This window comes from Petromyzon marinus, chromosome 11 (assembly GCF_048934315.1).
Source record: "Petromyzon marinus isolate PM22_M1 ecotype Great Lakes invasive population chromosome 11, UKy_Petmar_22M1.pri1.0, whole genome shotgun sequence".
Classification (NCBI taxonomy): domain Eukaryota; kingdom Metazoa; phylum Chordata; class Hyperoartia; order Petromyzontiformes; family Petromyzontidae; genus Petromyzon; species Petromyzon marinus.
In genome coordinates this window covers 8,433,935-8,448,948 of record NC_133677.1, presented here as the reverse complement: position 1 = coordinate 8,448,948, position 15,014 = coordinate 8,433,935, and the positions used below count along the sequence as shown (strand labels likewise).

The following is a 15,014-nucleotide window of genomic DNA, read 5'->3' as shown; positions in this document are numbered from 1 at the left end:
CTGATTTCTGTACAAACACAATTTAATTTATGCATCTATAATTCCCCTCCCCAGCAAAAACAAACGCAGACACATGGCTGGTGAGTTGATGCCCCAGGGTTAAACAGTGTCAGTCCTTTTATACAAACAAACACAAGCGTATTCTTTATCTCCGCTCACTCACTCATTCCTTCACCGCTTATTTTTCCCGCTGTATAAGTCCAACTCTTTATGTTGTTGTTTCGGTCTCTCACTACATGCGGCATTGTGTCTGTAGGGCCCCCTACGGTTGTGGGGGGGCCTGTTGTGAAGGGGGGGGCTGATCTCCCCACTCATTGAGGCTCAGTCTCCCTTACACATTCTTATCAAAGTCACCGTGATTTCCTGCTCAGATGGTCGGACATACAGAGGCGTTGCCCAGTGTCCGTTTGCAGCCGTGAGGACAGTGATGGAAATTCCACATTTCCAAGGCGAGTCTTTTTTCCCGTGAGGATAATCACTGTTGTCTTTCCCACGAAGCGGTACTCATTCCACAGGCACGCGAAGCGATGGTGAGGCCGAGTCCAACCACCACTCACGATTTGAACTCGGAACCTTCCCATTGCGAGCTGCTCGCCGGGAGCCATTCACAGCCGTGCCAGCAGGCCCGATAATTAACACGTGTTCTTATTTTAGTCAAACAGCTGTAGTGACTGTTCACACACACACACGATGACTGATCCTGTTGCGGCATCCTGCGACCTCTCTCGAAGCTTCATTTGATGCTATACGGACGGTCTGCAGTGGGTGGAGCGAACCAGACAAAATGCAAACGCTTAGTACGCTTAAACGGTAGCCAACCGTGCTAATCAGAGGTGCATGGTTGCATCTCCACCCTCCCGTCTCCTCCTACAAACCCTCTTCTTTCATTTTCTCATTCTTCCTCATCCTGTTCTTCACGCATTATCTGCTCTGTTTATCTCTGCTCGGTTCCGTATACTACACTCTTCCGCTGCAATAAGCAAATGTGTTTGGCAAATTATACTTTAAACGGGGCTATCCCTGGAAGTGATTCTGCTGGTTTGTTTACCGTTGGTAATTATGCGTAAAAAAATGTGCTTCCGTGGTATGTGCTAACAAGGCACATGGGTTTGACCCTTGTGTAAAATTTGTTTTATCTAAACATCCCATCATTATCATCAGCCATGGTCAATCCACTGCTGGATCAAGGCCTCTCCAAGCTACCACCATCCGTCGCAATAATTTGATGTTATAACAATCCACCGAGCGCCTGCACGCGAACTGATATCATCACTCCATTTCCATGGTGGTCGTGACTCTGCCTGGGACATGTTACGTTCTTTGGCTGCACGCACCGTTATTACTCCAACTGCAATGGATTGAGAGTATCACGATAAGTGTTTTTATATCAAGTTATACAAGCTGACAATTTGAGTTGTTTTTTTTAATCATCAAGGAATTGGAAGCTAAATGTGTTGTGGGGTGGAGCGGTCGCACAACGGTTAGCGTACTTTGCCATTAAAGTGGTGAATTGAATTTTATTCCCGGCCAAGGATAACCTCGGTGGAAAGTGATCTCTGCATCAGTTCTAGGTCCCTCACCCACCCTTCACCAACCTGCATCATCATCATCATCACGGTCCATGCGCAGATAGCCCCCTAATTGTCGACTGCATATTTCATAATTTGTTTTCACTTTCCTTTGTCTCGTGCAAATATGCTCAATTGGTGCCTCATCATTCCGGCATCAATTTATTATTATGTCGTCAAGCCATTCTCTGAGGTCTTCCTCTCCTTCCAGTTCCTTAAACGTTTTCCCAACAACACACTTTAAATTTTCCCGTTGTTGCCAGTTTCCGTCTCATCCCTGCCTGCATCATCAGGTTGCCTTCTTCCATGCGCAACATTTTTCTTACTTCTACGTTGGTCACTCTTTGGGTCCAGCTTAGATGCAGCATCCTTCCGTAGCAAGACATTTCGAATGCCAATATCTTATCCGACCTGCACCGACCAGAATGTGTGCTATGAAGAAGGACCATTGCCAGAAACATCAGCCATACACGTATTATGTTTCATTTTAAGGCCACAGTCTTTTTGACAAATGTGTTGAGTTAGTTTTGTGCATTCTGCTCATCCACCACTGCCACCATGGCAGCAGGCATCACCACGGCAACGTGTGATAGCGTGGTGAAGTATGGTTAAACAACCCCCATGACCGAGGCAGTCTGGGGGAGAGGCCTTCATCTAGCAGCGGATTGATAAAGGGCTGTTAATTATAATAATCATTGTTATTATTATTATTTTGAACTTGTACCATTTTAAAATATCTTTTCCGTGCGAGCAAGTTTAACCCTCAATGTTGCTATTTGTTATGAAACATTGCAGTTGCAGTGATGTGCCTAACCCAAGGGTGCTGCGTGTGTTTTGACATTTTCTGTGCACAGCAAGCACAGCATTGACGCACTTCGACTGCTTGCTGTAAAGCAATCACGCTCGAAACAAGTCAAAATGTTTGTTAACGTTTATACCCTGTCGTTTCAACTGTAATAATGAAAGGCTTGCCATGCTTCGGGAGTTTTTTTTTTAATTTTAAAGTTTAAAAAAAAAAGATCTTTTGTTTATCCGACCAGATTCCCATCTTGACGAAATAATAACCGGAAAAAAAAAGTCGTGGCCTTGTTGATTTTGCCCAGTTGTTTGTAATGGAGAGGTCGAAGCGCTCTTCTGCCAAAGTTCTGATGAAAATGAAAGTTTTGTCGGGGTGCGCAATCGAGGCCCTTTTTGTGCGCAGTTTGAGCGGAGGTGCCTTGACGAGAAGAGCGCCTCCGAAAGACGCCCACCGCATCGCGCGGCGCTTTCAGATGCAAAACTCTGCGGCCGTCTGGAACGTTCTTCCTTCTGATATTATGAAGCCACTGGAGCTACGCACTTTTAAATCATCTAGATTGAAAACTTTTTTCTTTAGAACTGCTTAGCACGGTTGCCTACGAGTCAGGCTAGAGTGCGTATGGACTAGTAGTGGCCACCGGAGGTAATGATAGGGGAGTCAGCCTGCAGTACGAAGGGACTGGTGGCTACGGGAATGGTCAAGAATAGGAGCGTGGTCAGGTGACGGAAGAGGACGACAGCGTCAGCTGGTAGAGCGAGCGAGCGATCTAGAGCCAACAAGAAGGTTCTGGAATGGGGGCGTGCCCTCGGTGGGTATATAAGGGAGATGCCCGGGAGACTCGGGGCTGTTGCAGTGGGGTCTCCGCAATGTTCGAGTGAACGTGTCTCTTCAATAAAGAAACCATGTCAAGACGAGTGTGTCAAGTTGTCATTACACCAGTGTACGGGCGGGCGGAGCAGCAGCCACTTTGGGTCTCTGGACATCCGCAATAGTTTTAGATATGGCCAAGAGACCCACCCCCGCCTTCCCAACACCCCCCCCCCCCCCCCCCCCCAACATTTGTTACAAAAGGTTAAGAGACACCTACAAAATGTTATGCCCACTGGTCAGCACTGACAGAATAATTAACGATGGCATTGGCAAATAATGGGTCACTGTGCATCTGTAATTTAACCAATAACCAGTGAGAACCTATTTGCTGGTCGCGCTCCCTTCAGCTTGAATGGCGTGGCTGCGCTCCTGCTAATCGCACCACATTTACAAATCGGGTGACAGGCCCGTGAGCTACAAGAGCCATCAAAAGAAGGCTTGAGTAGCCAGTCATGCGAGTGACGCGATTATCAACGATCACATTTTTTATGAGGCCGATAGTTGAGTTTTAATTTTAAGTTCATGCCGTCATGCAACGGAAAGCTCTTGTACGCAAGCCATAACGTTCCCAAAAAAAATCAACAATTTTTTTTGTTGGATCCTGTTTTATATCACACGCTCTTTCGTAGACAGAATGACATTTCTCTGCTTTAAAGTCAGAAACAATGCCAACCAAGCCAGCTTTCAACTTATTATTAGATACATTTTTTATTTAGCAATTTAGGGGTTTTGAATTGTGCTTGTCAGGCGTTTACACTTGGGGATTAATCTTTCAAATATTCTAATACCGTGATATTTGCACGCATGCAATATGTTTTAAAAAATCTCCATTTTAATCTCTGGTCTTGAACTGCATTTTCCTTAAATTGAGTCCATGTTATGTAATTTTCCCTATTTTGTTATATTGCCGAAATCTGGAATCGTTACGTTTGGACGTTTGACCCAGGCTTCTTGTGAAAATATAAAATCGTAGTCTCACTGGGTTATTCTCCTGATTCTGACCAAAAGCTACGAGCCGTAGCTACGAGCCGTAGCTTTTGTTACCAAGCCATAGAGACCCAGCTGGGTGGTTCAGCGGTCGAGTGCTCGTCTTGCAATCGGAAGGATGTAAGTTCAAATCCCAGTCAGGGGGTCGAATCCACCCTCCAACATTCTAGGGGGTCAATAAAATTAGTGCCCCTTTTGTGGGGAGGTCCACAGTGGTTGTGCTGTAGGGAAAGCTTGTCCCCTGCCATAGGAGTGTGGAATTTCCGGCACTGGTTTAGGTCTGTGAATTGGGATACAGCATTAGCACAGCGCAACACCCACACAGTGGGAAACCACTTTAACTTAACAAAATATGAGCCAGGTGGTTCAGAGGTCAGAGTACTGAGATGGCACCGCCGAGTTCTTGGGCTTGAATCCAAGCAGCTTCCTGTGATTAAACCGGCATCTCAAGCGCAGTGAGACTTGATGGTCTCAGCTCAATGACAACACAGAGAAGGGGCAGGGGGGGGGGGAACCATCACAATAAAGTTGATTTTGCAATTAATTTGGCGAAATTCCAACTCTGAGAATAAAACAAATATTGTTTTGGTTGTCAGGCAACATATATTACTCTTGGGTGGCAGGGCAGGTATGAATGCGCTACCCCCCCTTAGTGTGTGGCCTAGAGGTCACACTTGAAGGGATCTCAAGAGCTAGCTACGAGATATCTGCTTCTGCTGGGCCTTGCCTAACACAAAGAGGGTGCCGCTGCTCTGCGCCAGATCCGAACGGATACTTTCACCTCACGACGTGATGCCGATAGCACAAGGCGGCGGGCGGGGGGTGGGGGGGGGGTAATAAAATTGGTGGTCGGAATGACCGGGTAAAAAAATAAATCACGACGTAGGAATCTTTAACATTCCCTCCGTAGCCGACGAGACAAGTGGCATTGTCCCACTGCAAGTGTCAGTCAAGGCTCGAACGCTCCCCGCGCTGTGCGCGCTGGCTCGGAGACGCCGCGCCAACCAACCCGGCCGGACCGCCGCACCTCGACTCTCACAATTCACTCCGCCCGGGCGGCGAGTCAACGCAATAAGATTAAGACATACGAGCTGACCACAACGTAAGGTAGAACCACCCACCCCCACCCCCCCCCCCCCCCCCCCGTTCACAAAGAGCCCGGCGGCCGCGCGTTTTTTTGCGAAAGAATGGCGAGCTTTCACTCGCCTGCTCAAACTTGACAAATGACTGCCGGTGGGCACAGCGTTGGGGGGCTCAGCGTAGCGTGTCCGCCCCCCCCCCCACCCCCCAGACCTCCACCCACCAAACCCCCACCCACCAAACCCCCACCGCACACTGCGGAGATGCGCCGAGATGAGAGACTGAAAAGCTATGACTGCTTTTATTTTTTTTGAAAGACAGAACTTTATTTTAAAAGACAGTACATAATTAACCGGATTTTTGGCAATCTACGCACTAAGAACAATGCGCTGAAAGTAAACGCGCTGCGGGATGCCCCCCCCCCCCCCCCCATTACTGCCGAGAAGCTGGCTAATCAAAGACTGCATGGTCATAGTGGAAATTACCCACATCATACCAGCCTCCAAATAAATGTCATTCAAACTTTATGCCAACAATAATGGCTAAGCCCGAGCTCGTTTTTTTTCTTGCAATACTTTGTGGACTCTCCCATGAATTGAGAGTGTGCTTTAAATGAGCTTTTATTAAACGTAATATAATAGAGAGATGGTTAACCCTTTGTCTGCCTACACCCGTGTTACTACGAGCAGATGCTTCTGAAATCCTCTCCGCATTTATACCTCTCGGATAATTTGGTTTTCACCTTGTGCGTGTGCCGCCCATATGTGAATCCACTGCTGGGTGGGAGCCTCCCCCATGTCATGTAGGGCCTGGGGGTTATCGGACCATACTTCACCGCACTGGTTGGAAAAAGGCAGGGAGCATAGACGTTAAGAGCATATAAGTACAGTTCAACAGGTGGTTACCCATTCAGGCCCAAGCCTGTTTGTTTACTGAAGTCTGACGAGATCAGGTTGGATTTACGTTATGTATTTGTTTTTTTTGTTGAAATATGTTTTCTTTGTGTGTTATATTGATAAATTATGTTTGCAAAACTCGTCTTGAGTTGTGTCATTTAACGTTTCGTGCAAACGTTTGCAACTTTAGTTTCCCTGCAACCGATCTTGTGACCCAGATCGTCCTTGAAATCTCAAGGGGTTCTTACCAGGTTCGGCAAAAAAGGATGTGTCTGCCTATATTTGTACGGCTGTACACACACTTAGTTTACAGCCTCAAATCTAGCCTCCAAGACAGAGGAGCCTTGGGAAATACATGGAGATGTAACGTGGTTAGACACAACTATTATTGCTCACCCACTTGTATGGCCTTCACCATAGGAATGTAGAATAGCCCCATTACTCTGTCAGGAGCAGTCCATCCACAGAACAACCTTTTTCTGTTTAGTATCATTTCTAAAATGACAATGGGCAAAGAATAATGGTTGATTTAAGATAAACACGTATCAGGGATTACTACAACACATGCAGGGGATGACTGCTTTCAAGACGGCTCACTGATAACTATTTAAATCAATTCTAATAGTTCCCTACATTTAGTTAATTTTTGGTTTTATATAAAGCAACGTTGCCTGTGATTAAATCACACAAGATGTGCCCAATCTCTTCCGACCTCAGAAGCGAAGCAGAATCGAACCTGGATAGTGCTCGGAAGGCCAATACCAACACGTGCTGCTACGGGGCTAACGTGGCAGGCAGCAGAGGTCAGTGGACCAAAATCCATTTGTTGTATTGTACTGTGCTGCCACCCGCACAGACCAGCGTGGCAAAGCACGCGAGTGTCGCACGTCCACTGAACGTCCGCTAGCTACGGGCAGCAGGGTGGCGAGTGCTGAAATAAAGTATACGCAGACCCGATGTGGAAATCTCTCTTGACAGCCGCCCCTAAAAGCAGATTACCGTTTACAATGAGGACCTGTCGGAGGGCGCTTAGCTTTGGGCATGGCTTTCAGCCCGCTCTGGTCAGCAGAATGTTAAACACTCGGCCGGTCACGGGACATGGACGTCTCAAACGCAAACGTCTCGCCGGGGGAGGTAGCGGGCGGGGGGGGGGGGGGGCTTGAGGTGGGGGCGGCGGTGGCGATCGGTGGTGGGGGGAGGATTTGGTGAGAGGACGGAGGAGGAGGAGAAGGAGCAAGGGAGTCTGTTGAGACGACCGAATCGACAGGAGATGGGCAGGAGCGGCCGGCGTCATCGTGACAGACGGAGAAGCCGCCGGGGCAGGCACGGGCTTGCCCAGACGCGGCACCGAGCCGCCTCCCTCGGTCCCAACATGGGCGACGTGCGGTGCTGGCGCGAGTGGTGGTGGTGGTGTCATGGGGAGCGGTAGTGCCGCGGTTACGGACCCGAGTTGGATTCCAACGGACGGTCAACACCAGTGACGGTTATATACCCGAACCGGTCCTGTGCCTCAAATGAGTACATAGTGCGAGGTCTAAACATCGCCACTAGGGAGACAAAGGCGGCCGGGCATGGTGCTGGCCACTCGCCCCCAAATGTGCCGTGCCGACCTTCATAGGTGCTCGCTAACAGCACTTGCCCCAACTGCCTGTTCAGGCTGTACGGGGGGCCTTTGCCTTCTTTGGTGGTAGTGTTACATGCGTAACCGCTGGCGTAGCTAGCGAGTGTGCAGGCGGTGCAATCGCACCGGGACCCACTGGCCAGAGGGACTCCAGGTGCCCTGCTACAAGGGGTGAGGGGGGGGGGTTTGGGGGAGGGGGGTGAAGTTGGACAGCAGCCCCCACCCCCCCCCCGTCATTCCTTCCACCAGAGCCCTTGCCATGAACGCTGTGCCATGGCTGTGTATATGTCGGGTGGCATTGTATATGGATGGCTATATGAGGTTTACATGTAACATGATACATGGCTGTACATGTTACGGATTTAAATAGTGTTGGCTGTGCAAGTTAATAGATTTGACAAGGCATGTGGCTATCATGTAAATATATTTGACGTGGTATATAGCTGTGTAATGTATATATATGTACCTGCATATTAAATGGCTATGTACGCATAGTGCTACAAAACGTATTTTTAAAAAAATATTTAGTGACTTGCATACCCTTTTCTCTATTTTGCACTCCTATCGATTTCATTTTATCGTATTGTCCAATCTGAACAAAGATTCTGATTCCGATTCACCAGGTTCTGTAAAATGCCAAAGCGCCTGCAGTGTGCCGAATATTTCCTCGCGGCACTTTGTCCCGGCGTGGTGTGTGCGGTGTCTCACCACCAGACAGACGTTCTCCTCTGGCGCGTGCTCGTGGAGGGGCCCAGCAGTCTGACACTAATTTTCAACATCTCATCCAGATAATAAACACGCTGCGCCCTGTTTTGCTTCAGTTCGTTGTGTGCATACACCGTACATTAGTCTATATACGTGCGTGTGTTGTATACTCTGGCAGATACTAATGAACAGAAAGAGTAGGTTATGTGCAGCGATGCATCCCGGTTATTAACAGATAGTCCATAAAATTCACCTGATTATTCATCCCGAAGGACTGCATGTAATACTAAATGCAGGGATAACCGTAACTGAGTTATGTACATTTTGATGATGGTTTGAAAAAAGCTGGATATAATAATGTGGAACGTGTAGTCCGGTCTGTTCTTACAACTAGAATGATCTGAAAGCAAATATTTTCAAATAATTTCCCAAAAATGTTTAGCCTGGAGTTGTATTTGTTTCACTCACAGGGCAAGGTGTCAGCCTAAAGTTCGACAATGCTTTGAGTCTCAAGCCAAACGCACAAATGTGCGATCCTCGTCGAGTGAACTTGTCTCCTATGGATTGCGAAGCGAAATCCAGGAGAAATCAGATTAAACTGATTGCCCGTATTTACATGTGCAGATTTTTTCCTACATTTTTAAAAGTAACATGAGGAGAATGTAAGGTTGATTGTGTAGATTCGTAAACTATGATCAACAGGTATATCAGTTGCATCTCAAAGAAAAATGGCAAGTACCAATAAGAGGCTATTACGAACTGCTATTAAAATGTATAAATGAAATAATGACGCAAATGCCAAATACTTTTTTGTTTAGCCATCTCATGCCGTGCCTTCATATCGTTATTATTTTTTCATGCTTGCATTGAAAAATGCATCTGAGAGCAATTTCACCGCTGTGGCGTCATTAGAAAAGTCGCCGGTAATAACGGCAGCTGGACGTCACACGACCCCTTTCCAGGGTGCATCGCCTCGTAAGTATAAACAGGATTAGGAAACGGGTGGCGGTTTATTCAAAGTGCTTGGCCAAAAGCCATGAAACAGGTCTCTAATGAGCCCTCTCGCAACAATCATATCAAAAGCGGACTTTTATTAATGTTTATAAATTCCTGGTCATTACTGGGCTACAGCCATGCATTCGTTGTGTTGTGTGCGTGCGTTTGTGGGGGGGGGGGTGGGTTATTTATTGTTTCGGTGGATTTTTTGTGAAACTTGGTGCAGCTCTTATTAAGCTGCTTTCTGCTTGCTTACATTGGAGCCTCCAACTTTGTTTTGAGAATTTTTACATATTTATTGCCGCCGATTCATGAGACCGTGACGTTAGTGCACCGCATGAATCCTCTCTGCTCTCTCTCTCTCGAGAGAGAGAGAGAGCGGAGGCGGATTATTAAACGACGGTGAGAAACGGGGCGATGTGGCTTTGAAAACTAATACCGTGTCAAAGTCATAAGCCAGCAAGCAGAGCTGAGAACTTAAGTGTGAGCTCCGAGTAGACTCACAAGGGTCTAACAGCTTCTCACGTGCAGTGGTGATGTTGATGGCTTTAAAGTAGTCACCAATGATTGCCCACATAAAAAAAAACCAGACGAGAATTTGGCTTTGCCTTCAATCCAGCTTAGCACAGTGCTGCGAGCATTGACACGCAGACACTGAATGAACTACTCATGTGCACTCTCTGAGCCCTTGTGATCATGAAGAGAGGCCTAATGAAGAGCAATTCCTATTGACTGCAGGGTTCATAATGGACCGACGAATGTCACGGTGTCTCCTTTTTTATGGTCACTGTCCAATCATCATTAGCCATGCTCGTGAACTCTACTTGGTAGCTCATTGTAGTTGCAATTGTAGCAATTGTAATCAACTTTGCGAACACATGAGTTTCATTCCTGGCCATGGTGAATAATGGCTGTGGAGAGCGGCCATGCACTCCGCTATAAATCCTAGCCGCATCCGATACCAGTGGCATGTGATATCCCAACTGGTGCTCTGGGACACCCCTTTCGCCAAACGGCACTGACCAGCATGGTGAAGTATGACCATATCTTGATATGCAGTTATTGAAATGCAAATGATTACTTTAGATATCAGGATGAACTTGATATCAAATGAACTTGAATCGGTAACCCTTGGACCCACAGCAAAGGTGGATTTTCTAGTGGCGATATTGCCATTATCAACCCAACGGTATAGATTTAATGTTATCGTCTTATTTGCAGAGTGCTGATTACACCTCTACGTTACTTTCTCATGCCATTTTAGTGATTGCAAAGTTTTATGCTGAATCATGCTACCTTTTAAGCTACAAAACCACTCTTTGCAGCAAGTTAAACTGTGTACATTAACGTGAGATCACTCCAGCCTTCAGGGCACCTTCGGTCAATGGTGAGAAATTAATTGGGTGATGATGCCAGTACGTTTTGGGGCGATCTCTCTCACCGCTACGCCTAAACGAACTTGTTCAAAGTATGATGACGACCGTTTGTGTTGTGGTCGAAACGTCGTGAGAATTTTTATTGTTTTATATGTATTTTATTATTTTATTGTTTCCCTTCAACGTGACTTTACCGAAAGAGCTAAGAATATTTGTTCAAAGTAGTTTCTTGCTCAAGGCCGTCATGCTCAGACGGTGACTTATCTTTTACCAAATTCAATGTGTGCCACCATGGAAGGCACTGAACGAAACAGACAAATGTTTGTTTCTCCATGTGAAACAAAAAGCCGTACTTAACGGGCCTAATTGCTGATGAGAGACCCATTTGCTTCAAACAAATGCCACTGCTAAACACTGTCTTTATGGGCCATAGGTCAATGGAGTGACATTTTTATGTATTCATGTCTACATTCAGAGATTGGCATTTGTCTTTATAAATAGGTGGCCTATGTTCTTTTGCATGCGATCTCGGATAAACTACAACATGTAATATTCTGTACGTGCGTGTACAAATACACATTTCGCCGTATCAAAAGCAACAAAAACTATACAAATTACTGTAATTAAGAGGAGAAAGCAGACCGTGGAAGCATTTAGTCTCAAGGAGAGATGACAAGAAATAAAATCCGTGCTTGACTTCACAGATGATGGCATACCTGTCAACCCCTAATCAGTGATTATCTTATTATATCTAAATTCAGACCTGATTGGTCACCCCGTGCCCTTATCAATCTCAACGTCCATCCTACAAAGTCCCATTACAAGGAAAAACACAAAGAAATAGACAAAAAAATGTTTTTGCCCGTATTGAAACGGCTGTACGCTGTATGGACCTGAAAACTCCATTTCCCTGAACAAGAATACGGGGTAAACCGTATGGGTTGACTCGGTATGCGATTGAGGAGAAGATGGAGTGATGAAGAAGGAGGGAGTCAACTGTTACGCAGCTATGCAGATCTTCAGACAGCGCCATTTTGTGAGGAGTGGTCTCTATCCAACGGTTACATTGAACACAGCGACTTCAGAATGAATGTACTGTGTCTGCTATGAATATACATTGTGTATTGGTTTTCCAATTGCTTGTACAGTACGGTGCATAATAAGTCGACAATGTTGTTTTTGTCGGAGAGTTTCAATTACAGTATGGGGCACATATTGAGGCCAAGGAAGCCCTAAACCAAAAAACCTCCAAATAATGAGAATCATATAAAAGAAACATTTCAAGTAACGATAAGGAGCTGTCTAGTGATCTCACTGAAGTTCGGTTGTGTTACTGGTACGGTAGAGAAGCTGCAGTCAAGTCAAAACTTTAAATGCTTTATATTTCTCTCATTCACCAAGCTTAAAACTTGTGTTGTGTTAATAAGATAAGTTATATTATATTGAGAGATTGTATATACCTTTAAGTGCATATTCACACCAAAAGCGTGATATCAATTACATTGTAGACTATAGGCGAATATGTTGTTACTTTAGTGCTGAGATCAATGTCTCTTTTACATGATAACGTTGATTGATCAGATAAATCAGATGTGTTTAATTTGAGAAACTGCGTTTCAAGGACGTCAGGTTTTTTTATACTGACATTGAGTGAGATTTTTTTGTATACATTAGATAAATAGAGCCCTCTGACAATCCACTGCTGGATAAATGCCAGCTATCACACTTTGTTTGGCCGTGTTTCACCATGCTGGTCAAAGGTGGAATCCCCAGGATCGGTTCAGATATCACTCACCACCGACGTTGGCCACGGCTGGGAATCAAACCCGGCTCATCGGGTACATAGCGCCGTGGCTAACCACTGCACTGCCACTCCACGCCCACGCAAACTTCAAGCCATCCTCGCAAAGGCTTTTGGCTCGCCATCGAACAAAGACGGTCACTGCATCGCACGCTTTCAGATGCGCCTCTGCGGTTGTCTGGAACGTTCTTCCTTCGTATATTAGGAAGCCACTGCAGCACTTTTAAATCTAGATTGAAAACTCGTTTCTTTAGAACTGATTATTCTGTTCAGTTTGTTGTCCTTCCCCCGCACCTCCGATTAGCACGGTTGGCTACGTACGGTGCGAAAGTTCAACATACATACCAACCTGGTTCATCAGGAACATAGCGCAGTGTGCTAACCACTGCACCGCCAGTCCACGCCCATGTTTAACGCACATCTCATAAACATGCACTGTGTGTAACACAGAATGTGTGGATCGGATCATGTTTCGAATTGATTAGACCTAATTATAGACCTTGACCCACAAGTGCAACACAATTTAAACGGTGGCGACCATGTGTTAACTGAAGTGTGCAATCGTGCACCAATTCCACCAAAGCAGACTTCCACGTTCGGAGCAAAGTTGCGAAAGAGCGTGCGCAAAGTTTAGTTTAATTTTCACCAAAAAAAACCCCACAAATTTATTTCGTGTCTCGGAGCAAGTAAAACGAGGACAGCCACCCACTCAGGGCTCTCCAGTTTGTGAGCGCTGCCAGCGGCAGACAGGCAGCTCCTCGACCCACAACCGCCGGGGTCAAAAGGTTCCCCTAAAACATCCCGGCTTCACGAGGGGGAGGAGGGAGCAAGAGAGTTGGTATCGTTGACGTGCCCTATTAATTACGGCTTCTCCGCGTGCCGCACCGAGCTTAAGTTCTCATTTTTATATTTTCCGGGTCGCCGGTATAGACTGCTGCAGATACGCGTCTAGTATCCACAGCCGTAGCGATGAGAAGTATTCTGAACGAGGTTTGTTACGTGTTGAAAAATAACATTTTTCCTTTGTCGCTGGTAGACTGCTGTAGGCACGTGACTAATAGCCAAAGCCGTAGTGAGAGGAAATATTTTCTGGGTCGTCAACCCAGACAGACTGTTGGAATTAATCCCATTGTTACCATACCTGGCTCAAATGCAACACTGTTTTGTGTTAGCCACTTACCTCAAAAGTCCTCCTTGAAGCATGAATTGACACACAAACACACACACACATTTTAAAATTAATTCACTTTTTTTTATACTCCCATGGAACGGCATTTTTGGTGGCTTTTTCTCTGGCCAGTGCGCTGCCACTCATGGGGCGCTGAACTCACCAAACTCGCTGGCACAGTAGTGCTCCAGAACAGACTCGATCTTCATCTCGTTGTCGCACGGAGGGCACACTTTCATCTCTGCGGGCAACAACAAACACATTGGGGTGGTTATGCCGGATGCTCGGAGCACATTAGCGCAACAGGTGCCAGCGAATGGGACGTTTAGAGCATGTGAAGACTGCGCAGGTGGGTGCAACACGTGCTCACACTTCAGTGCTTGCTATTTTGGCGGCCCATCGAACGCATCGCGCATTTTCAGATGCGCCTCTGCGGCCGCCTGGAACGCTCTTCCTTACGATATTAGGAAGCCACTGGAGCTAAATGCACTTTTAAATCATCTCGATTGAAAACGTATTTCTTTAGAACTGCTTTTTGTGTTTGGTTTGTGTTGTCCTTCCGCCCCCCGCACCTCCGATGAGCGCAGTGGGCTACGTACGGTGCGAAAGAAGTCCAACGTACATACATACATGACACATTGACACTAAACATACATTTCTGTTCGGTGGTGGAGCGTTGGGGGGCGGGGTGGCATGAGTCCTGGTGTAAGGAATGAAATGGGGGGAGGTTTCCTGTCGAATTTTCCCTCTGTTTGTGGCCTGGCGCTTTTATCCTTTTGACCCATGGGCCCCGGTGCACTCTTGATGGTCACAGCACTGATTGCGATCACTGCAACCTGCTGTTACGTGCCACAACAAGACAATTGCACACGTGCGTTTCGTGTGCTCTAGTTTTTTGGAGGTTTGGCGTGGTTTTTTTTTTGCTTGCTTAAAACCAACGTTATTTCAAGCGTCAAATATATATATCGAAGCAAATAACAACGAGTGACATTCTTTATTACGGACAAGCGTTACGGGGCAAACGAGTCCGATAGTAAAAGTTAGGATGTTGCATGCACTGTGTGTAAGTAGTGATAGTATATGACAGCCTTTAAGAAATTCACTGCTGGATAACACGGGCCTTCATATGGCGTGTGATAATTGTTTG

At 46.3% G+C, this 15,014-nt stretch overlaps 1 protein-coding gene across 2 annotated transcripts in view; it reads right to left on the bottom strand.

The window, feature by feature from the left end:
* The window catches only part of SFRP5 (secreted frizzled related protein 5), a 38,449-nt gene that overhangs the window by 18,686 nt on the left and 4,749 nt on the right, over positions 1 to 15,014 (bottom strand). Inside the window, exons 2-3 of one of the 2 annotated variants that reach the window (XM_032952118.2) lie at positions 14,031 to 14,108; positions 13,880 to 13,892 (exon numbers count right to left, since the gene is read on the bottom strand). In XM_032952118.2, coding sequence (XP_032808009.2) covers positions 13,880 to 13,892; positions 14,031 to 14,108 — 91 coding nt within the window. The remainder of the gene's footprint in view (positions 1 to 13,879; positions 13,893 to 14,030; positions 14,109 to 15,014) is intronic. The other variant, XM_032952117.2, reaches the window with a different exon arrangement.